The 21,134-nt window shown below is 51.1% G+C and overlaps 10 protein-coding genes across 10 annotated transcripts; 6 read left to right on the top strand and 4 right to left on the bottom strand.

The window, feature by feature from the left end:
• Positions 1 to 2: 2 nt before the first annotated feature.
• On the top strand, positions 3 to 2,213 carry YALI1_C15359g (uncharacterized protein; the record flags this gene model as incomplete). The annotated part of the gene is made up of 1 exon (XM_501701.3): positions 3 to 2,213. The coding sequence occupies one exon, from the start codon at positions 3 to 5 to the stop codon at positions 2,211 to 2,213; it is 2,211 nt and encodes a 736-aa protein (XP_501701.3).
• Positions 2,214 to 2,512: 299 nt separating this feature from the next.
• YALI1_C15322g (uncharacterized protein) lies at positions 2,513 to 3,763 on the bottom strand (the record flags this gene model as incomplete). The annotated part of the gene is made up of 1 exon (XM_501700.4): positions 2,513 to 3,763. One exon carries the CDS (start codon positions 3,761 to 3,763, stop codon positions 2,513 to 2,515), a length of 1,251 nt encoding a protein of 416 aa, XP_501700.2.
• A 554-nt stretch (positions 3,764 to 4,317) lies between these two features.
• Positions 4,318 to 5,230, bottom strand: YALI1_C15307g (uncharacterized protein; the record flags this gene model as incomplete). The annotated part of the gene is made up of 2 exons (XM_068282295.1): positions 4,318 to 4,618; positions 5,091 to 5,230. 2 exons carry the CDS (start codon positions 5,228 to 5,230, stop codon positions 4,318 to 4,320), a joined length of 441 nt encoding a protein of 146 aa, XP_068138396.1.
• Positions 5,231 to 5,398: 168 nt separating this feature from the next.
• YALI1_C15297g (uncharacterized protein) lies at positions 5,399 to 6,289 on the bottom strand (the record flags this gene model as incomplete). The annotated part of the gene is made up of 1 exon (XM_501699.1): positions 5,399 to 6,289. One exon carries the CDS (start codon positions 6,287 to 6,289, stop codon positions 5,399 to 5,401), a length of 891 nt encoding a protein of 296 aa, XP_501699.1.
• Positions 6,290 to 7,517: 1,228 nt separating this feature from the next.
• On the top strand, positions 7,518 to 9,662 carry YALI1_C15284t (uncharacterized protein; the record flags this gene model as incomplete). The annotated part of the gene is made up of 1 exon (XM_068282294.1): positions 7,518 to 9,662. One exon carries the CDS (start codon positions 7,518 to 7,520, stop codon positions 9,660 to 9,662), a length of 2,145 nt encoding a protein of 714 aa, XP_068138395.1.
• A 2-nt stretch (positions 9,663 to 9,664) lies between these two features.
• On the top strand, positions 9,665 to 13,567 carry YALI1_C15263t (uncharacterized protein; the record flags this gene model as incomplete). Its single annotated transcript, XM_068282293.1, has 1 exon — positions 9,665 to 13,567. The coding sequence occupies one exon, from the start codon at positions 9,665 to 9,667 to the stop codon at positions 13,565 to 13,567; it is 3,903 nt and encodes a 1,300-aa protein (XP_068138394.1).
• Positions 13,568 to 14,276: 709 nt separating this feature from the next.
• Positions 14,277 to 15,296, top strand: YALI1_C15217g (uncharacterized protein; the record flags this gene model as incomplete). Its single annotated transcript, XM_501696.3, has 1 exon — positions 14,277 to 15,296. One exon carries the CDS (start codon positions 14,277 to 14,279, stop codon positions 15,294 to 15,296), a length of 1,020 nt encoding a protein of 339 aa, XP_501696.3.
• Positions 15,297 to 15,808: 512 nt separating this feature from the next.
• Positions 15,809 to 16,369, top strand: YALI1_C15201g (uncharacterized protein; the record flags this gene model as incomplete). The annotated part of the gene is made up of 1 exon (XM_501695.3): positions 15,809 to 16,369. One exon carries the CDS (start codon positions 15,809 to 15,811, stop codon positions 16,367 to 16,369), a length of 561 nt encoding a protein of 186 aa, XP_501695.1.
• Positions 16,370 to 16,606: 237 nt separating this feature from the next.
• YALI1_C15186g (mitochondrial 54S ribosomal protein uL10m) lies at positions 16,607 to 17,299 on the bottom strand (the record flags this gene model as incomplete). The annotated part of the gene is made up of 1 exon (XM_501694.3): positions 16,607 to 17,299. One exon carries the CDS (start codon positions 17,297 to 17,299, stop codon positions 16,607 to 16,609), a length of 693 nt encoding a protein of 230 aa, XP_501694.2.
• A 683-nt stretch (positions 17,300 to 17,982) lies between these two features.
• YALI1_C15180g (uncharacterized protein) lies at positions 17,983 to 20,901 on the top strand (the record flags this gene model as incomplete). Its single annotated transcript, XM_501693.3, has 1 exon — positions 17,983 to 20,901. One exon carries the CDS (start codon positions 17,983 to 17,985, stop codon positions 20,899 to 20,901), a length of 2,919 nt encoding a protein of 972 aa, XP_501693.3.
• Positions 20,902 to 21,134: the final 233 nt, after the last annotated feature.

The raw sequence follows: 21,134 nt of genomic DNA, 5'->3' as shown, positions 1-21,134 counted from the left end.
AAATGAAGTTCGGAGAACAGCTCAAGCAGAGCCTGATCAAGGACTACTACTACTGCTACATTGACTACGACGGGCTCAAGGAGGCTCTGTACAAGGGCATTGCCAAGGGCGCCGAATGGGACGACGAGAAGGAGAAGAACTTCCTGCAGCAGCTCGAAGGAGAGCTCGACAAGGTGTTCACGTTCCAGAAGGTCAAGGCCGCGGAGATTGCCCGACGAATCAAGGAGTCGGAGGTTGAGGTCGAAGATGTGGTCCGACGTCTGGACTCAGCCAACCCCCCCGTGGAGCAGGACTTCCTGGACCTGCAGGACCTGTTGTCCGACATCATCGCCGACGTCCACGACCTCGCCCAGTACACCCGACTCAACTACACGGGTTTCCAGAAGATCATCAAGAAGCACGACAAACACACAAAGTGGCCGGTGAAGCCCATCTTCTCTGCCCGACTCAACGCCCGACCCTTCTTCAAGGACAACTACGACGCCCTGGTGGTAAAGCTGTCCAAGCTGTACGACCTGGTCCGAACCCGAGGAAACCCCGTCAAGGGAGACTCGGCCGCCGGAGGAGGCCAGCAGAACTTTGTGCGTCAGACCACAAAGTACTGGGTCCACCCCGACAACATCACCGAGCTCAAGCTGGTTATCCTCAAACATCTGCCGGTGCTGGTCTTCAACGCCTCCAAGGAGTTTGAGACCGAGGACTCTGCCATCACCTCCATTTACTACGACAACCGACCTCTTGATCTGTACAAGGGCCGTCTGGAGAAGACCGAGGGTGCCGAGGCCATTCGTCTGCGATGGTACGGAGGCATGAAGTCCGACCAGATCTTTGTCGAGCGAAAAACACATCGAGAGGACTGGACCGGAGAAAAGTCCGTCAAGGCCCGATTCAACCTCAAGGAAAAACACGTCAACGACTTCATGGCCGGAGACTACACCGTGCCCCAGGCGTTTGAGAAGATGCGAAAGGACGGCAAGAAGAGTCTCAAGGAAATCGAGTCGCTGGAGGCTCTGGCTCGAGAGGTGCAATACCGAGTCATCAAGGACAAGATGCGACCTGTCGTTCGATCCTTCTACAATCGAACCGCCTTCCAGCTGCCGGGAGACGCTCGAGTCCGAATCTCTCTGGATACTGAGCTCACCATGGTCCGAGAAGACAACTTTGACGGCCAGAACCGAACCAACGGCAACTGGCGACGAATGGACATTGGTGTCGACTGGCCCTTCAACCAACTCCCTGAGAAGGACGTGCTTCGATTCCCCTACGCTGTGCTCGAAGTCAAGCTGCAGACTCAGCTTGGCCAAGAGCCTCCCGCTTGGGTTCGAGAGCTTGTATCCTCGCATCTTGTCGAGGCCGTACCAAAGTTCTCCAAGTTCATCCACGGTTGTGCCACTCTGCTTCCCGACATGGTTGATCTGATTCCCTTCTGGCTTCCCCAGATGGATGTCGACATTCGAAAGCCCGCCACCACCTTCCAGGGTATCGAACGAGCCCAGGTGGCTTCTGGCTCGTCTGTTTCTGGATCCGACGAGCTCGATGATCTTGATGATCTCGACGACAACGAGGGCAACTACCTAGATGAAGAGGAGCGAGCTGGAGGAGCCGATGGCCACGTTTCTTTCAACGGAAACGGCGCTGTGGCCTCTAGTTCCAACGGCACTGCTTCTTCTTCTGCCGCTGCTAACACCTCTCCTAACGCTACGGAGAACACGCCCCTCCTGGGTTCTGGATCCGGACACACTGGTGGAGACAATGCTCTTCTCAAGTCGCTCAAGAATGCCAGCGACTGGTTCAAGGACACCTTCATCGCTGGCAAGGACGACTTCTCCAAGGTGCCTCCCGGAACCGTGTTTGACACCCGAGTCGTGGTTCCTGCCGGAAAGCGGATCTCCGTGCCCGTGCGAGTCGAGCCCAAGGTCTACTTTGCCAACGAGCGAACCTTCCTGTCGTGGATCGAGATTGGCATTCTTCTGGGAGCCATTGCCGGCACCCTGCTCAACTACGGAGACCGTCTGGCCATCCAGGCCGCCTTTGGTTTCTTCATTTCGGCCGTCATCACCATTCTCTACTCCATTGGCATGTACCTGTGGCGAGTTTACAACATTCGACGGAAGCGAGCCATCCGGTACGACGACCAGATCGGCCCCACTGCCATTTGTATTGTCTTGGCCCTGGCCATTGGCGCCAACTTTGTTGCTCGACTGACTCATTAGGGCGACTATGAGCGCAAGTACTGACTGTGTGTGAAGGAGATGTCATAGTTCATTGTTAATTAAGTAATATATATTATAGTCAAGAGGTGGAGTACAGTAGATACCGTATTGGTATCGACTCTACTTACAAGTACTGTACTCACATTTTTACTTCAGTATGTAATTAAAGTCAAGTAAAGGGAAGTACAATACACAGCAAAGTTATAATTAAATGAATGTATATGCAGAAAAAAAAAAAATACACTACTTTCATGTCTGCAAAATGAAAAATCTATCGAGAATCTGAATAGTTACAATAGTTAGACGTTGGTGGCCTTGACCTCAAGAGTAGAAGCAACTGCGGACTTGTCTCCCGGAAGAGGCTTACCAGCGAGAAAGTCCTTGTATTGAACAGCTCCAGGGATGTCTCCGGTGATTTCAACCACGTTGGACTCGTCGGTGTACTTGGCCTTGGCCACCAGAATCTGGTTTCGGTCGTTGTCGAAAATGACCAGAGCGTTGGAAATGACAGGGGGACCCGTGAGAAGCTGGGTTTGGTCGTCCGAGGCAAAGGTCATTCGCTGGATCAGACACTCGGGTCCACCGACCGCCTTCTTGATGAACTGGTCAAACTCCACGTCGATCTGGGTGTATCCAAATCCGTAGGTCAGCACGGGCTTGGCGTCACAGTCAATGGTCCATCGGTCGTGTTTGAGGGACCACTCTCCACCGTGCTTCTTGGCGAGGATCCCCACGGTTTTGTTGGGCACCTGAAGAGTGAGTCCTCCCGTGTCGAGAACCACGGTGTAATTTTTGCCATCGTCGACAAACTCCCCGTCGACCGTAAATCCGGACATGGGCATCTTGTATCCACCGTAGTGGTCCACGTCGATAGCGGTCAGGGGTCCCTGGTACTTGGCCTGGTCATAGCCTCCGTAGTAGACGTTGTTCACGGTTCGTCTCCACTCGGACTTGGGGGCGTCCAGGTTCCATCGGGTGATGGAGGCCTCGGAGTTGAGGGAGTAGACGGCTCGGGAAATCTTACCAGCGTGGGCCAGACCCTGGACAAAGCTCACCGAGGGGTCTTTAAATGCAGACTGGCCGAAAATGCCAAAGTTGTTGTTCATTTGGTCGGTGGAGACCCAGTACTCAAAGTTTTTGAGAGTCTGGCCAGCATAGCGGACCGTCTCTGATCCGAAGATGCCGTTGCCACCCCACCACCTGCCGGTGCGTTTGAACTTCCACGTCTCGGACGCAGAAATGTCAAACATAGTGTCCTCACGGCATTGGCCAGCCTCGCAGGAGGTGGAGTTCTTTCCAGGAGACCACAGGTTGCCCGAGCCGGTGTCGAAACTGAATGAAAGGTTCTGAGCAGGGGTTCCGATCTGGAGATAGGTCTCGTAGAAGACCTGGCCCATGATCTGATCGGCATGGACCACGCCGTCGGGGAAGGCTCGCTTAGACAGATAGTCTCGAACCTCGGGAACGTCATCAAGAGCTCGACCCGTCAGAGGCACGTGCACAACACCAGCTGCGGCCACAGTTGCAAGCACAAGGTGAGAGAAGATCATGTTGGTGGTGTCGGGGCAGCTGCTGAACAGCGGGTCTCGGAGGTATTTATACCGTCTGCCCGGCTATTTTCTAGCATGATCGAAAATCAAAAATCAAAAATCAAAATCAAAAAGCAAGTGTCAAGGTGGGCATAATGGCTGGTTTCGAAACTGTTACGCTCAGGGTTATACTCTGATCGTCGCCGTGAACTCTAGACATGAGTGCTGAAGAAGAGGGTTGAATGTTGGTACCACCACCCACTGTCAATGGTGGCGGTATGACATATCGAGGGTACTTGAATTTGGTGTCGTCGATTGATTGAACTCCTCCAATATGTGCAGAAACGACTGTACGAGCACGGTGCCGGTATCATAGAACGACACCCCTGCAGTTCCAGTCAAAGGCGTATAACCGTACCTAATGGACGCAGGTAGGGCAGTGTTACATTGGAGACAGAAAGTTGGCCGGCCGGTCAGTGACCAATTGCTGTAGTCAACCTTCTGACGGTGTTTGTCCCTGTCTGACAATTTGGACCAGTGAAAAGACCGAGTGGACGTTCTCTAGTAGAGTCCCTTCAACAGCGGACTGTCAGAAACACCTTGGACACGGCATTTACTGTCTCTGGAAGCCCGCCTCCACAGGGCGTCTCACATGTTGCTGCCGCTGGAGTTTCTTCCGAGTTACTTGCGAGTTTGTTGCCAGTTACTTTCGAGTTACCTCCGAGTTTCTTGTCGTTCTTGTCAAATTTCTTGTCGAGTTTCTTGTCGAGTTTCTTGCCGAGTTCTTTCCTCGAAGTGATGAAGCACGATGACGATTGTTGAGGAGTTTTTGACTCACAGTTGAGTCCAGGAACACGACAGCAATCTCCCATCTTTCTGAGAATATGACGGTTGGCCATGCTGTGGTATCCTTCTTCATAAACTCTCCTGAAACAAGCACTCGTACAAGTACCCTAGCTCTGAAGATCCACTACTGACGTCATAGAAGCATCTTTAAGTCCATCTCTAGCACCTCTTGAAGACTGGGTGTTGCCACCGAGCACGTATCGTGCAGCGTCTAACACCCTTATACTCTGGAGAACCGGAGATATCGTGCTTTACAGACTCTCGAGTTACCAGGCGAGTGGTGAACGATACTCGGGGTAAGAGACGCCATCTCAGTTGATCAGCCGATACGACACTCGACCCCGACTATCAACTTTGAAGCTGAAACCAGGCTGTTTCTGCAGACCAATGTCCACTGTCCCAAGGATATCTGGATGTACTAACAACTGCTTGAAGAGCGCCATTGGCATCGATAGCGCCAGAAAGAGTGACGAGACAGAGACATTGGCAGTCTTACCCATACCTCGGCAGTCTTACCCATACCTCGGCAATCTTGGGCTGGATCTTGTTGTCGGAGGTACCAATGGCTGAGACGTTTCGGTACGAACATGGGCAATCTTGGGCAGAATCTTGAGCTGGTCGAAGACACCTGAAAGTGGTCATATTGTCAGTTGCGATTCTAAATGAAGACATGACAAGCCCTGTAATGTTACTTGGATCATCGCCATCATTTTGGTACCAAGATCATGTGTGTATCACCATTGTCTCTACAATCTCCCGCACTCACCCGGCTCTATTAAATACCATTAATTCATTACTTGCGGACATTGCCTAAACGCTCATCTGCATCTCAATCTTGGACTGGGGCTTGTATCCCTCGAGCACAAAGTCCTCGTAGTTGAAACCGTCAATGTCCTTGATATCTCGTGCAAAAGTGAGCTTGGGGAACTGGCCTGGCGTTCGAGCAATCTGCTGCTTGAGTGCGTCCACGTGATCCTTGTACACATGGGCGTCTCCCATGGTGTGAATGAGCTCTCCACAGTCCAAATCGGTGACCTGGGCAATCATTCGGGTGAGCAGAGCGTAGGAGGCAATGTTGAAGGGGACTCCAAGACCCAGGTCACATGATCGCTGATACAGCTGACACGACAGACGTCCTCGTTCCGAGTTTTTGTACGACACATAAAACTGGCAAAACATGTGACAGGGAGGAAGCGCCATCTTTGGGAGATCGGCGGGGTTCCATGCAGACAGAATGATTCGACGGTCGTGAGGGTTGGTTCTGAGAGTGTGTATCACCTGTTTGAGCTGGTCCACGCCTTGGCCAGTGTAATCCGTGTCACAATTCTTGTACTCGGCTCCGAAATGGCGCCATTGGAAGCCATAGACCGGTCCCAGGTCTCCCTCTCGTCTGTGGCCCAGCCCGGCCTTTTCCAGGAACTCCTTAGATCCATTTCCGTCCCAGATGTGAATGTTTTTCTCGCTCAGTTTTTTGCCGTCGGTGCATCCAGCCACAAACCACAAAAGCTCCTCCAGAACGCCTCGGTAGAAGACTCGCTTGGTGGTGAGCAGGGGAAGAATGTCGTTGGACAGATCGAATCGAAGCTGAGGGGGGGCAAACAGAGAGAGAGTCCCGGTGCCGGTTCGGTCGTCACGTGATTCACCCTCTTCGATCACGCGTGCGCACAGATCGAGGTATCCTTGTTCGTTGAGAGTGGTCATTTGTGTGTGTGTGTGTCAAGAGGTGGAACAAGTGCGTGCGCAAGAGAAGATAAATTGAAATCGCGTTTACGTGATTAGGTTGAAAATAAAGTTGGGGTATACCAGTTGCGTTTTGAAAAGGGAATTTGGGCGTGTTTTGGGGAGATTCGAGGGAATTTGAGGGCTCAATTTGAATGAAAAATAGTCATAAATTGTGATTATATAAAATAAATTCAACAAAAGCTCAAAAAATACCCATCATTGTCCTGTTTGATAGATGGTGAGGATGAAAGACCCGAGTCGCGTGAACTTTAAAAAAATAAAAAAATAAAGACCAAAGGACAGTAGCCGGAAAACACATGTAAAAGGAGCATCAAATCAATCAAAATGCCAGAAAAAAACGTATGCTGCTGAAAGAAATAGACTGCTTAGTCATAAAAGTAGTTTTAAGTGATAAAAAAGCTAGTAACTTCAGTTTTGGTGCGGCCAAACCCCATCTCTTATGCAGCTGATTTAAGATGGAGTGGGTGGTTTGTTGGTCGTGTCAGCCCTGTAATACGATATGTAGAGAAAGCGCCTGAAGTAGCTGAATGACGGGGTTTCGGATGCATATTGCGTGTTATGAACTGTGAATGCATGTTACAAATGGGGGGTTCTGTGTACTCACCAATATTCGTCACACAAAAACGCCTACTGTAGCATGTTTTGTAAATCGTTTACTAAATGTCTTCCATATATTCTAAGTATAGTTGTATGTATTGTACTTTGTAAATACTTCACGTTTGGTCGACAAACCAGATCTTTCTCAAACGCTCATTAACCCCGTTTCACGTCCCTGGATTACTAATAATGACTAACCTGTTTCAATAATGGCACGTGAGTTCCTCATAATCTGTATATATAGCTTCTTGTCATCTATATCGTACTATTTCTGGCCCCTCTCATGCCTTCGTGCTACAGTATGTATACTACGCACTAATTTTTTTTTTTTTTTTTTTTCTGCATATACATTCATTTAATTATAACTTTGCCGTGAAAGAATAACCTTTGAAATGAATGTACGCTTACACGAATATTACTAATTAAACACGTTTAGTGTCATGGTCCAACTTGGCACGTACCTATTTCCAGTAAAAAAATCATAAAAAAACCTGGTTCAGTCCGTGTTGTATGTTGGTCCACATAGCTTCGCGTGTTTGTTCGTTCATCAAGAGCTATTAATCGAGCGCGACCAGAAAAAACGTTCACCATGGAAACAGCGCAAGCCCAAGCTTCGGCGGGTAACTCCTTGGGCGCTCCGAACCCCCCACCTCCTGATTTATCGCGAGGTGATGGAGCCACCTCAACCGAAACCCCCAACCAAACCGACATTGAAAAAATCCAAAAAAACGACAAAAACGATGAAAACAACAAAAAAAACGACAAAAACGACAAAAACGACAAAAAAAACGACAACAATATCACCCTCAACGCCTGGAAGAGCAAGGCCGAAGTCAAGGCTCTCCTGACATCGAACCCCTCCACACTCAAATTCAACCTCAACAAGGAGCGAATTTCGGAGCCCCTTGCGGCGCCGAATGGTAGGCATACCTCCGGCCGTTTCAACGTGTCCTATGTAGCCAGCAAGGAAAACTTCTTCCGAAGAGCTCTTGACCGCTCCGCCACCCCTGATTGGAATCTTCCTATCTCCATGTTCCTCGAGCACCTCGATAACGCCGCTGAAGTCGACGAGAAGGACACCATCAGTGTCCTCGAGGGCGTCATCGAAAAGTTCGACGAGATCAAGGGTCAGGTTGGTCTGGCGGAGTTTGACCTGTCCAGGCACAACCTAGACATCGTCCCCCACCTGATCGACCAGATTAACTTAGAACAGGACCCTGAAGACTGCTACCAAGTGGGAAATGGTTGGCACTACCTGACGTCGGACGCCCTCACTGACCCCCACGAACAACGAATGGCTGTCATTCTGGAGACAGTTAGTCTCATTGTTGAGGCCAATACTCAAGATTATCGCATCATGAGGAAGGGCTCGGCTAACCCTGCTGGACGAAGAGTACTTTACTACTTCAACCTACCCTCGTACATGAAGATGGAGCGTCAGACGGAGGATGCTTTCAAGATCCACCTCAACGCTATTCTCAACCAGTTCGACGTAGACATTGATCAGGCCATTCCAGGTTCCTCCCTCTTGAGTGGCACCCTTCTGATGACCTCTGCCAACCATCAGAACATCTCGGGTCCTGTGATCGCAGTTCGTGCTCTCCTAGGCTCCACCCTGCCCCAGACCATCCCCGACTTCTTCGTCAACCTGGATCCCACCAAGGCTAGGCTTACCGGCTCAAAGTTGATCAAGATGCACTTCGCCAACGGCGATAACATCTGTGTTAAGTGCAAGAGCACTAAGCACATCCGGGAGGCCTGCCCCGAGAAAGACATGGTCACTCCCAAGATCTTCCGCACCCGCGCTCACCAGGGTACCCTCCCACAGAGAGGTAAAGCCCTTGCTTCCATCCATGCCCCATCCACCGTGGAGCCCCCGGTCCAAACTCGCAAGTTCCACCACACGCCTGCTACTCACCAGTGGGAGACCGTCGGCACTAAGTCCCCTAGACATAGACGGACTCGAGACACGTCCCCCCAACCCACCGGTCAGAAGCCCCTCCGATCTTACTACAACTTTGAAGTCTTGAGCGACAAAACCGGAGAGGACACACCCGAAGAGACCGAGCAAACTAACCAGCTGCCCTCTACGAACCAGCAGCATGGAACTCAGAATCTACCCATCAACATCCCCGCCTCCGAGGAAGACACAGTTCCCGACGACCAGGAAACGGAACAGGCTGACGTATCCATGAACGGCTTTGACACCCAGCCTGACGCACTTGCTCACCCTGAAGTAGCCCCTGATGTCACCCAGTTTCTTCCCCCCGCTACCCCGCTTAACACCGAGGCCACCAACAACGGCCTTCCCCACGACCACACCAGTCCCAACACGACCAACCAAACACAACCCCCCCCCGGAAGTATCCACGAGGGCCGACCCCGAGGAGGGCACACCACCTCCAGTTTCTCTGGCGAGCCCTCTCACACCACGCTCGGCAAGAAGCACATTGCGGTCTTCCAGACCGCCTCGAGCGAGGTTCCGGTGCAAATCCTGAACCCGGACAGGTCGGAGAACAGACTCTGCTGGCTGCCTTCTCAGGAGGTAGCAAAGTTCATTGACGGGAGGTGCCCGACATTCCTGTCTACATGCCACTTCAAAGTTTTCCACGACGGTGCGACACTCAGCTCGGTAGACGAGATTGTAGAACCCCCGAACAGTCCCCCGAACCCCCCTAGGGTGACCACTCTCCATGAGGTGGACACAATGCTCCGACCGGGGCAGAACCAGTAAGCATGTCTTTCACCTCTACTACCACCCCTTCTAAAGCCCCATGTAAGAGCACCCAGGCCAAAATGAAATCTCCGAATGTTAAAGTCATCACGGCTAACATCGGCGGTTTTAAGATGGCGGAAGCGCTTAACCGATTACCCGACACCATTGTAAACATTATTCGAACTACTCACTACCCCGATCTCGTCCTTCTTCAAGAGACGAACTGGGTGGACTCCTCCCTACAAACCGCTCAACAAATCATTTCAAACTCGCCCTACCCGGGGGGCAGACACTACACCCTCCTCGGCTCCACAGCTGGTGTTTCTAATAGAAGCGTCGGCGTGGGGCTAGTCTATTCCGACAACGTCACCATCACAAACTTTACAACAGTTTTTGAATACTTCCCAGCCCTAGACAACAGACTGTGTTTGGCCGACGTGCACATCAAAGGCACCGACAGACACCTATCGCTGATCAACGTATACGCACCAAACGAGCAGGGAGCCTCCCCCTTCACTAACCGGCAGTTCTACCAGTCACTAGACGACTATCTACGCCTCCATCCCTGCCAATACCCCCTGATAGCGGCAGGCGATTGGAACGCGGTCGCCTCCAACGACGGCAGGATTGGCGAAAAAGTGACGACTCACCTTAAGGACTTCTTAGCTAACTGGGACTTACTAGACACCTACACTCTAATCAGCAAACACAGAAAAGGCCTCTACACTCACACCAACAACAGCCGCGGAGCTGGCAGGCGCCTGGATCAGCTGCACATCTCTTCGACACTCTCACAGTGGATCAAATCCACACAACTGGTAACCAACAAGCAGGGTCACAACATCACGAAGTCCTCTCACCACGCGGTCCAATTCGTCTTTAACTTTGGCAACCTCACCCAGCGACAAGACAGAGGCCCAGGCACCTGGAGGATGCCCTGGTGGGTTTTTGATACAGAGTACATTGCTTGGCTCAAGTTCCACGTCAAATCCATTCTGAAGCGATATGGTCCTTTGAAGCCCAGCCTGAAGCTGCAATGCCTGAAAGAAAACATTAAGGTCACCATCCAACAGGAAGCCAAAAACCGCGCACTTCGAGATTCCAACCACCCAGACAACAGACGCCGCGAGGCCCTCATGGCAACAGCCTCAGACTGGCAAGCCTACCCAGCTAACGAGCCATACCCGATGCTCCATGCTCGGGTCGAACAATCCAAGCAACAGATGGAGATCCACTCCCTACGGAACCACCAAGGCCGAGTGAAGACCGACACCTCCTCTCTCTGCGACATCTCAGCTCGATACTTTGACAACATCTTCGACAGAGCTGCCGATATCAACGACACCGACGACAGCGCCTTTTTAGACCTCTTCCCCGAAGAAACCCGGAGGGTGAATACAGCTAACCCAAGCCTGGACTCGTCTTTTACCAAGGAGGAGATCTTCGATACCATCAAGGCGTCTACGCACAACAGCGCGCCAGGGCCAGACGGCATCCCGTACAGGTTCTACCGCGACTGCTGGGATGAGCTGGGGGACTTGATGACGGACGTCTACAACGAAGCTGGAGCCGACTCGCCCATCAGCACCGAACGCAACACCGCTATCATCAAACTACTGTACAAGTCGGGAGATCAGGCCGACATCTCCAACTACAGGCCTATTTCTTTGATCAACACAGAGGTGAAGATCTACACACAGCTCATTAACAAAGCCATCCAGAACATTCTTCCGGACAGCATTCACGGCGCCCAAAACGGTTTCGTACCGGGTCGACACATCACTAACAATCTCGACACCATGGATCATTTTTGCAACGCCTACTCCCAGCTGAACATGGGTTGGGTCGTAGGATCACTGGACTTCCGGAAAGCCTACGACACTATCAGCCAGAGTTGGGTGATAAAGACGCTTCGAAATGTGGGTGTCTCGGAACTGATGATCAACCGTATCCTAGCTGTACAACAGAACGCAGTAACGAGAATCAACATCAGAGGTGTCCTATCTCGCCCAGTCCGCATCAAGATCGGAGTGAGACAAGGATGCCCTCTCTCTCCAACCCTCTTCATCATCGCAGTAGACGCACTTGTGCGTCGTCTGGACCGAGAGATGTTTGGACTGGCCCCAGGCCTGCCACTATCCCACCACCACACCACTGGGCACAGGCCGCCACAACCCCCTACTCACCCGGAGGCAGTGGCAGCTGGACACATGAAGGTGTCGGCTTTCGCGGACGACATAGCGGTGTTCCTCAACAACATCCAGGACGTGGCCACGGTTGGTAGAGTGCTCTGCCTCTTCCAACGGGTCTCAGGCCTCACACTAAACCCGTCAAAGACGGTGCTTCAGAAGATCGGCCCCCCCGATTGTTTTGTTCCACTAACCTTTATTGACGCAGAATGGCAGCGAACAATTGACGCCACCTGGCCAACCGACAACAACACACGACAGGCCCCGACGCTCCGGACATCTGACAACATTTTCCGGTACCTCGGAGTACACTTCGGAAATCGCGAAAGGTTGGACACGCACTACGCTCAGATCAAGGAGGACCTCAAGGAGTCGCTGCGACGCCTTTCACTATGGGGTCTCCCCTATTACAGCAAGGCGTGGATGATCAACATCTACTTCTTCTCGAAACTGAATTTCCTTGGACCCTACGTCAGCCAGATCGACAACACCTTCATCCGAGAGCTGAACGAACTAGCGTGCGACAAGATCAACAAATTATCACCCGACAAAACACGCAAAACCTTCAGCAATGGTTTCATCCAAACTCCGGTAGGCAGAGGAGGACTGAACCTGCGGGACATGGGACGTTTCATGGTGTGCCTGAAGGCCGCTCGGGCTTACAGGTTCTTCCATGGCTCATCGCCGGCCCTTTGGGACTGCACCTTCCAGTTCTACAGCAGAACTCACAGTCTCACACAGGAAAAGCCACACCAGCGCGTCGACTGCCGCTTTCCGACAGGCCAAGCTTGGGGCTACGCAGCCTCCCCCACCATGCGAGACGCAATCAGAGCTTCTTTCGAGCTCAACAAGCCCCTCACCGCGGAACATGCCAACCCTCGAGAAGATCACGAGCCCTCTACAACAGACACAGTTAATCACAGAATCTGGGAACGAAACCAGGTGAACGTGAGAGCAGCAGAATCTTTCCGGGAAGCACACGTCGACATCGCAGCCGCGAGACGATACCATCCGGTCAGAATGGTGTCCACAGCGGAAATCGACCACCTCCGGTGGAGCATGGGACCACTTACTCTAGAGAACTTCATGTTTCACAAGACCTCGTCTCCCGACTTGCCAAACTTCCCACACACACTTGCACGACCGAAGAAGTGGACTCAACGAAGCGACTACGGGGGCATCTCTGACGACATGGTCTGGCAGGAGGTAATGCATGACCTTCGAAAACACTACATCGCCGACGCCAACAAAGCACAAGTTCTTCACCTCATGCGGATATCTCGACTTCCGCTCGTGAAATGGAGATACCCTGACGACCACGTTTTCACCAAGAAGAATCCAGGATGCGGGCTCTGTGATAAGGCCATCATTCAGGATCTGCACGAGCATATCTTCTGCAAGTGCGAAGTTCTTCTTTCCATGTTGACCAGGATGAAGATTCCGTCAGTGGACTCTCTAAAGGACTGGATCTTTACCGAGTCGAAATGTGGAGTACTCCCCTCTTTCCCAGGGCATGTGAACAGTGACGCCCCCCGGAAACATCAACAAGTCAAGACACGCAAATATCTGCGGGAATTGGCTTATGGGATCTGGAAGATGGAGAGATCCCTCCGGTACTCAGGGGACGACGCCACCCTGGGACATGTCCAACAGGGTTTGCTTCAATTCCTGAAGGAAGCCCAGATGTGTTTCTACGATGGACAACCGCCAGCACTTCACGATGAGCGAGAGTAGACACAGTAGCAAGCGTAAAAGGCGGCCGAGGCCACCGAGAGAACAGCGTAGCAGGGCGCGTAGTCACCACAGGGGACGCAGAACCAAACCAATGACGAAGAAGAACCACAAGGAGAAGTTTTCAAAGGCAATGCAAATGAAGAGGGCAATGGAAGGATTGAGATTAGAGAACTGGAGACTGGAGTGGCGTTTTCCCGATGAACGAACAAACACGCGAAGCTATGTGGACCAACATACAACACGGACTGAACCAGGTTTTTTTATGATTTTTTTACTGGAAATAGGTACGTGCCAAGTTGGACCATGACACTAAACGTGTTTAATTAGTAATATTCGTGTAAGCGTACATTCATTTCAAAGGTTATTCTTTCACGGCAAAGTTATAATTAAATGAATGTATATGCAGAAAAAAAAAAAGTTCATCGGGAAAACGCCACTCCTAATGTACAGGTGCTGGGCCCCACAATGTATGTAAATGGACCACCACAAACACTATGTCGTAAAGAATAGATAGAAGAGAATCTGCATGCTTGACTTAGAATATATTCAGCGTCTCGTCCGTCTGGTCTGTTCCAGTCTCCTTCTACACGACCTCTTCATGCTCCCCACACGGAGCAATAAACTTTGACCTAGCACTCGCACGAAGCGAATCCACCACATCATCATCACCAACATCTCAACTCCATCGCTAGTAGCACACAAACGAGCAATGCCCAATCTGACGCCGTTATTTTTCGATCTGGTGGGACCGACCGCGCCCAAGAAGGGGCTGCCCAAACATGCCTTTGACAAGGAGGCCGATACAGCCAACAGTCTGATTTCGGAGCTGCAGACGTTTCTCACCAACGTCAGACCGTCGTACTTGTCTGTGCGCACGCTGAAGGAGGGCCGGAACGAATCGGAGCTAGCGCGGGCCTTGCGGTACGGTGCGCGAGTTGATTCAAGCGATTCCAACGACGCCAATGCGCCAAAATCGACGTATATGACTGACAAGCAGCGAGATGAGGTGGATTACGAGACCAAGTCTGCGGTCCAGAATCTCACGCGCAAGATCCGGGCGCTGGAAAAGTGGACGGAGGACGAAAAACGCAAGAAAAAAGAGCAAAAGGGCGGCTTTCTGAGCGCACTCATGAAGGATGAGCTGCAGGAGGGAGTGGAAAAGACCCAGCAGCAACACAGAGATGCGGTGCTGTGGTATCTGAACGACCGATTGCGAGCCGTCAGCGAGATGCAACAGACCATGCAGGAGCAGCGTTTGGCCCGAGAACGAGAACGAGTCATGAGCAGAAACAACGTCGTGATAGGCAGGCCTCCTGCACTGGGTGCTAGTGACCAGAGGGAAACCAACACGGCATTGGACGGCAACGAAAAGAAGACGTCGGAGCCCTTCGATTCGACAATCTCGCCTGAAATGATCCAGCAACTCGAATCTGAACATGCCGAACTACTGGACTCACTACAGGGCAAGTTGGGCAAGGTGCACGAGGCCGAAAAGTCGCTCTACGAGATTTCCGAGATGCAGAATGAGCTGACCATGCACCTGGCCAGTCAATCGGAGAAAATCCAGTCGCTGATTAACGATGCCAACCAGACGACTGTGGATGTTGGAGATGCTAACAAGAATCTGGAGAGCGCCAAGAGCAGGAACAGAAAGGCGTCGCGCATGATAATCGGTATTAGTTTGTTCCTGGCGTTTCTGCTGCTGTTCTACGACTACATGATGTGGTAATGGGCCTATTTAACAACAATGGAGGCTGCATCTGTATGTACATACTAACTAGTGAGGAGCATGGGGTTCAGCTCCAAGGTTGTCATATTTCATTGTTGATACAATGTATGGGTCTTTTCCTTGATGTTGTACCAGTACAGTGCAGTGTAGTAGATACAAGTTCTTTTACCAACTGAATTTACTTAGGTTATTAACTGATTTACTTGGATTATCAAATGATTTACTTGGGTTATCAACTGAATTACTTGGTTATACTTGACATATACTATATTTACTAAGCTGAAGATAAGTGATAGAGATGCCAATGTATGGGGTATTGGGCCCGGGGTACCACTTGGAAATGGAGGTAGGGAAGAAAGGACAAGTTTTACTCTCTGATACTGTTTCAATCTTCCGATATCCTTCATTCACCTGTTAACAGACATTCGGATTTTTTTATCCACAGGTTTTAAGTTCCTTCACTTCATCTGTCACCACTGCACAGTTTGGACGATACACCATCTCTACTACACATGTCCGACATTGAAGAGATTCTGGAAAAGCTGGAGAGCACGGCAGAGCAGCTGTATTCCGATTTGGAGGGTGGCAAGACGGAATCAACGGCGAAAATCGAGCTGGTCTCTTCTCTGATGAACCTCCAGGTGGCCAACTACGCTGCGCAGGAGGAAATCAACAAGGCCAAGGAGGACACAAACAAGGAGCGACAGGCGCTGGATCTGCTGCAACTTGACATTCAGAACATCAAGTACCAGCACGAGCATCTCCGACAGAGCATTGAAGGTTGCAACCGGTTCAAATCGACACACGAAGATCTACAGCTGGTGGACATGGGCGATTTCGCATCGCGACACAAGACGGAGGGCCTCGATGACCATCAGATCATGATCGAGCGGCTCAAGGATGAGCGAGATCTGCGTCTGCAGCTGTTTGTGACCATGACGGAGCTCAACCGAGACAAAAGCAAGTTGGTAGACGAAAACAACAAGCGAAAGAACGACCTGGACAAGCTGGATGCTTCGCTGAGTCGTTTTATCGCCCAGGCTGAGCCCATCAGAGATATTCTCGAGCAGTAGCACATTTAATATATTTAATTTATTGTTTATTGGAGCTGTGGAGATTACCGTAATGAATGAAGGACATACATTGTGGACCAGCATTAATGGCGGCGTGAGAACCACTATGGCTCTTCACCATTAGCCATTCCGTCACTACAACCGTTATACAGCCGTTTCTATACAAACGTCAACATTTATTGCGCATGCCGGTGTTTTTTTCTTCTTCACCCGCTGTTCCACGCATACTATATACAATCACTCCTTCTTCTCCCCCTCGCCCTCGCCCTTGGCGTGCTGATCGAGATTGAGATACAGCAGCTTTCCAGGAGCCTCGAGAGCCTGGACCAGCTGTCCTCCACCGAGAACAGTGAGAAGGCCGGCAAGCTGTGCATGCAGATCCTCCATGGAAGGCAGCTTCTTGAGCACATCCACCTCGTCAATAGACATGGTCTGGCCGTTGACAAAGGCTCCCACAAGCAGCATTCGGTCGCCGACTCGGTCAGTGAGCTTGATCACGCTCTCCACGGCTCGGGGGTCCAGCTTATCGAAAGACACGACACTGGCAGACCCCTTGAACAGCTGGCTCAGAGGATGGACGCTATTCTTGTGCTCGGCGTTGGCCTGTTTCGACAGAGGGTCTTCGGTACTGAGACCTCGCAAAGTGGCCCGCATCAGTGACGTGGCAATAGTGCTGTGTTCGCCACCGGCAGCCTTGATGGCGGCCTTGAGACCGGCCTGGTCCCGGTACAGCTGGGCGTTCTGGTGGTAGACAAGGAACACAGACTTGGTTCGCAGCATGTGAGTGTACCGGTCCATGAGATAGGTCTTTCGAGACTCCTGCTTCTTGAACATGTCACGTGTAGCGGGCACGCCGGCGGGGTACACGGGTGCCTTGGGGGCGGCCTTGGCCGTCGTGGCCATGCCTCGTAGTCCTAGTCGAGAGATCATTGTGTGGTGAGATGATGGATCACTGCAGTCAATTTTTCAGTTCACAGCAATAGAGTTTTGGGAGAGAATATGCGGTCGGGGGGGATCGAACCGAGCAAATTTAGACGTGAAAAATGTCGTGTTTTTGAGATTAGAATATATTAAAAAAAGTGTGTTAAAAGTGTGTTAAAAAGCGTGTTACAGGTGTTAAAAAAAGGGTGTTACAGGGGGTATATTTCGTCATAATAGTGCAAGTACTTGGTGACAAAAAAGTCCTAATTGTCAGGAGTAGGATGGACTTTTCAGAATCAAAATCCTCAACTTTTGAACAAAGTTACGGGGCTCCGCGATTGGGTGGTGGATCATGAAAATAAGAGAAACAAAACAAAACAAAACGAAAAAAAAAACAAAAAACAAAAAAAACAAAAAAACAACAACAACAACCAAGTAACACCCTTTTAACGACGTTACGGAGTGTCTAATCTACTAAAAGTGTGCAGTTCTTTGGGGCTAAAGGCACTAGTCTCTCCATAACTTTTATCTTGCGCTTTTCTCCGACTCATTCCGTCTTTCTCACCCATCCACCTTCATTAAACTCCTATCTAAATCACTCCTCCACTTAGAGTTCCAGTTGAACCCCAGATCAGCGTTAAACTTTCGATTCTTCACAGCTCTGTTCGTTCACATCACTACACAGTAACGTCATGTTGAGAGTCAGAAAAGTGGCCGGGTTGGTCGGAAAGACGCCCTCGCGGACAGTACTCTCGATCACGTGCCGTTATAACTCCACCGACAATGCAGCTTCGGAAAAGTCGTACTCAGCGACCCTACTGCTTCCCAAAACCGACTTTCCTCCTCGACGGAAACCTGCTGCTCTGGAGGAGCTGCTGACACAGTCGCGAGACCAGCTGTACACGTGGAACGCAGCCAACAAGTCGCGTGAACCATTTGTGCTCCACGATGGCCCCCCTTACGCCAACGGGGCTCTGCATGTGGGTCACGTCCTCAACAAGGTCACCAAGGACATTATCAACCGATACCAGCTGATCTCCGGCAAGCGAGTCGACTACGTGCCTGGCTGGGACTGCCACGGTCTCCCTATTGAGCTCAAGGCGCTCGAGACACTCAGCAAGAAGCTCAAGACTGATGCTGCAACTGTTCTGCCTGCTCATACAATCCGAGAAATGGCTCGGAAGCACGCCACAGATACCATTGAGAGCCAGCGGAACGAATTCCGAGGCCTGGGGATCATGGGCGACTGGGAGAACCCCTACTTGACCATGTCGCATGAGTTTGAGGTTGCGCAATTGCGGATCTTCCAGGAACTACTGACCCGTGGACGAATGTACAGAAAGATCAAGCCCGTCTACTGGGGATGGGAGACCCGAACTGCTCTCGCTGAGGCCGAACTCGAATACAACCCCAAGCACAAGTCTCAGGCTGTGTTTGTGGCCTTCCCTCTCAACGAAAAGTCCGACACCCTGGCTGAGGTCACCAAGGACTACCCTGATCTGGCTATTGTCATCTGGACCACCACTCCCTGGACTCTGGTGGCTAACCGGGCTTGTTCCGTGCATAAGGACGTTGAGTATGCTGTCGTTCGTCAGACATGTTCTGGTCGACATCTCTTGGTTGGTAAAAAGTTGGTTGAGTCTCTTTCTGAGAAGCTGGGCGAGCTGGAGATTGTCGGGGATGGAATCTTTGGTTCTGAACTAACTTCTTCCACCTATACTAACCCCCTCACTGACACCCATCACCCCATTTACCACGCCGACTATGTTTCCGACGAGAGTGGTACGGGAATGGTTCATTCTGCTCCTGGCCATGGTCAGGACGATTACCTGTTCTGCATGGGCCATGGCATTGCCCCCTACTCTCCTGTCAATGCTTCGGGTCACTACACTTCTGACCTTCCCGAAAAGCTGGCTGATCTCGCTGGTAAGCATGTTCTTGGTGAGGGCCAGAAGGCTGTAATTGCGCTGGCAACCAAAAACAAGATGCTGCTACAGAAGGAGTCTTACACGCATAGTTATCCCTACGACTGGCGATCCAAGAAGCCCATCATCATCAGATCTACCCCTCAGTGGTTTGCCAATGTTGATGATATCAAGGAGGACACCATCAAGGCTCTGGATCAGGTTGAGTTTGTTCCCAAAATTGGGGAAAAGCGACTCAAGGCTTTTGTCAATGGACGAACCGAATGGTGCATCTCTCGACAGCGATCTTGGGGTGTTCCCATTCCAATCGTCTACTCTAAGGAATCTGGCGCACCTCTGGAGGACGTCGAGACAGTCTCCTATGTGATTGATCGAATCGCTGAGCTTGGAACTGACGCTTGGTTCGACGAGAATGTTGGCGTGGAACAATTCTTGCCCAATAAATTCAACGCTGATGATTATGTCCGAGGCACTGAGACCATGGACGTGTGGTTTGACTCTGGAAGTTCGTGGAAATCAACTCTGGAGGCCCGAGGTATCAAGCAGGCAGATGTCTACTTTGAGGGCAGTGATCAGCATCGTGGCTGGTTCCAGTCGTCGCTGCTGACCAAGATTAGTACTTCTTCGGAGGCGGTTCCCACTGCTCCCTACAAGTCTGTCATCACTCACGGCTTCCTACTGGACGAGAAGGGAAACAAAATGTCCAAGTCACTGGGCAATGTGTTGCTCCCCTCTACCATCATCAACGGTGGTAAGGGCCTTCCTGCTCTTGGCATTGACGGTATTCGTCTGTGGGTGGCTCAATCTGACTTCACCAACGATGTAGCCATTGGTCCTGTCATTCTGAAGCATGTCGGCGAGTTCACTCGAAAGCTCAGAACTACCTTTCGATTCCTGCTCGGTAATCTGGGATACGGCAAACAGGTGGACTTGAACTACGCTGATCTGCATCTCGTCGACCGAATCGCTCTCCAAGATCTTCATCAACTTGAGGTCACCTGCAAGGACTATTATTCCAAGCACCAGTTCAACCGAGTGTACCAGCAGATTAGCCACCACATGAACACTTGTCTGTCGTCTTTCTACTTTGACATTGCCAAGGAGCGTCTCTACGTGAACGACGTTTCTTCCCAGAGTCGTCAGTCCGTCGCCTACGTGCTCTCTGAGGTTCTCAAGACCTACTTGGCTATTTTGTCTCCTCTCACTCCTCTTCTGACTCAGGAGGTGCACAACTTTTCCGGATTCGAGGGTAACAGTCCCTACGAGAACGGTTGGCACGAGACTGCCCCCGAGTGGACCTCCCCTGAGCTCCTCAAGGATACTGCCACAGTCAAAGGTGCTCGATCAATTGTTCTGCAGGCGATGGCTCAGGCCCGAGCCGATAAGAAGATTGGTACTTCTCTGGGCTGTGATGTCGCTCTGACCATCGATGAGTCTTCGGATGTCTACAAGCTGCTCAAGAAGCACGAAGGTGAGCTTGCCGAGCTCTTCATCACCTCTGGTGTCTCTCTCAACACTGAAGTTCCCTCCGAATGGAGCTACGCTGCTTCGGGCGAGGTTGATGGCACTCTTGTCACTGCCACTGCCAAGACCCCAGCCGGTTGCAAGTGTCCGCGATGCTGGCAGTTCACGGCCCCCGCCGAGGACATTCTCTGCACTCGGTGTGACGAGGTGGTCAAGGAGTGAGAAAAAAATTGTATATATGTAAATAGGATGTTATTGTTTTGGCTACTGTAGGCCTGGACGGCAGTGGTAGCTCTGAAAGATGTTGCTGTGATCGGGATCAGCTCCAAATGGAACCTTTTCACAACAAGTATGAATCACTGGCGATTTCATTTGGTATTCCACCACTAACTACTGTACAGTATGTACTGTACTGGTTCATCTCATCTCAAAACTACATCTTCAGGTTCATATTC

Source organism: Yarrowia lipolytica, chromosome 1C (assembly GCF_001761485.1).
Source record: "Yarrowia lipolytica chromosome 1C, complete sequence".
Lineage (NCBI taxonomy): Eukaryota > Fungi > Ascomycota > Dipodascomycetes > Dipodascales > Yarrowia > Yarrowia lipolytica.
The sequence above is the reverse complement of the archived record's forward strand: the minus strand, read 5'-3'. Positions and strand labels throughout refer to the sequence as shown.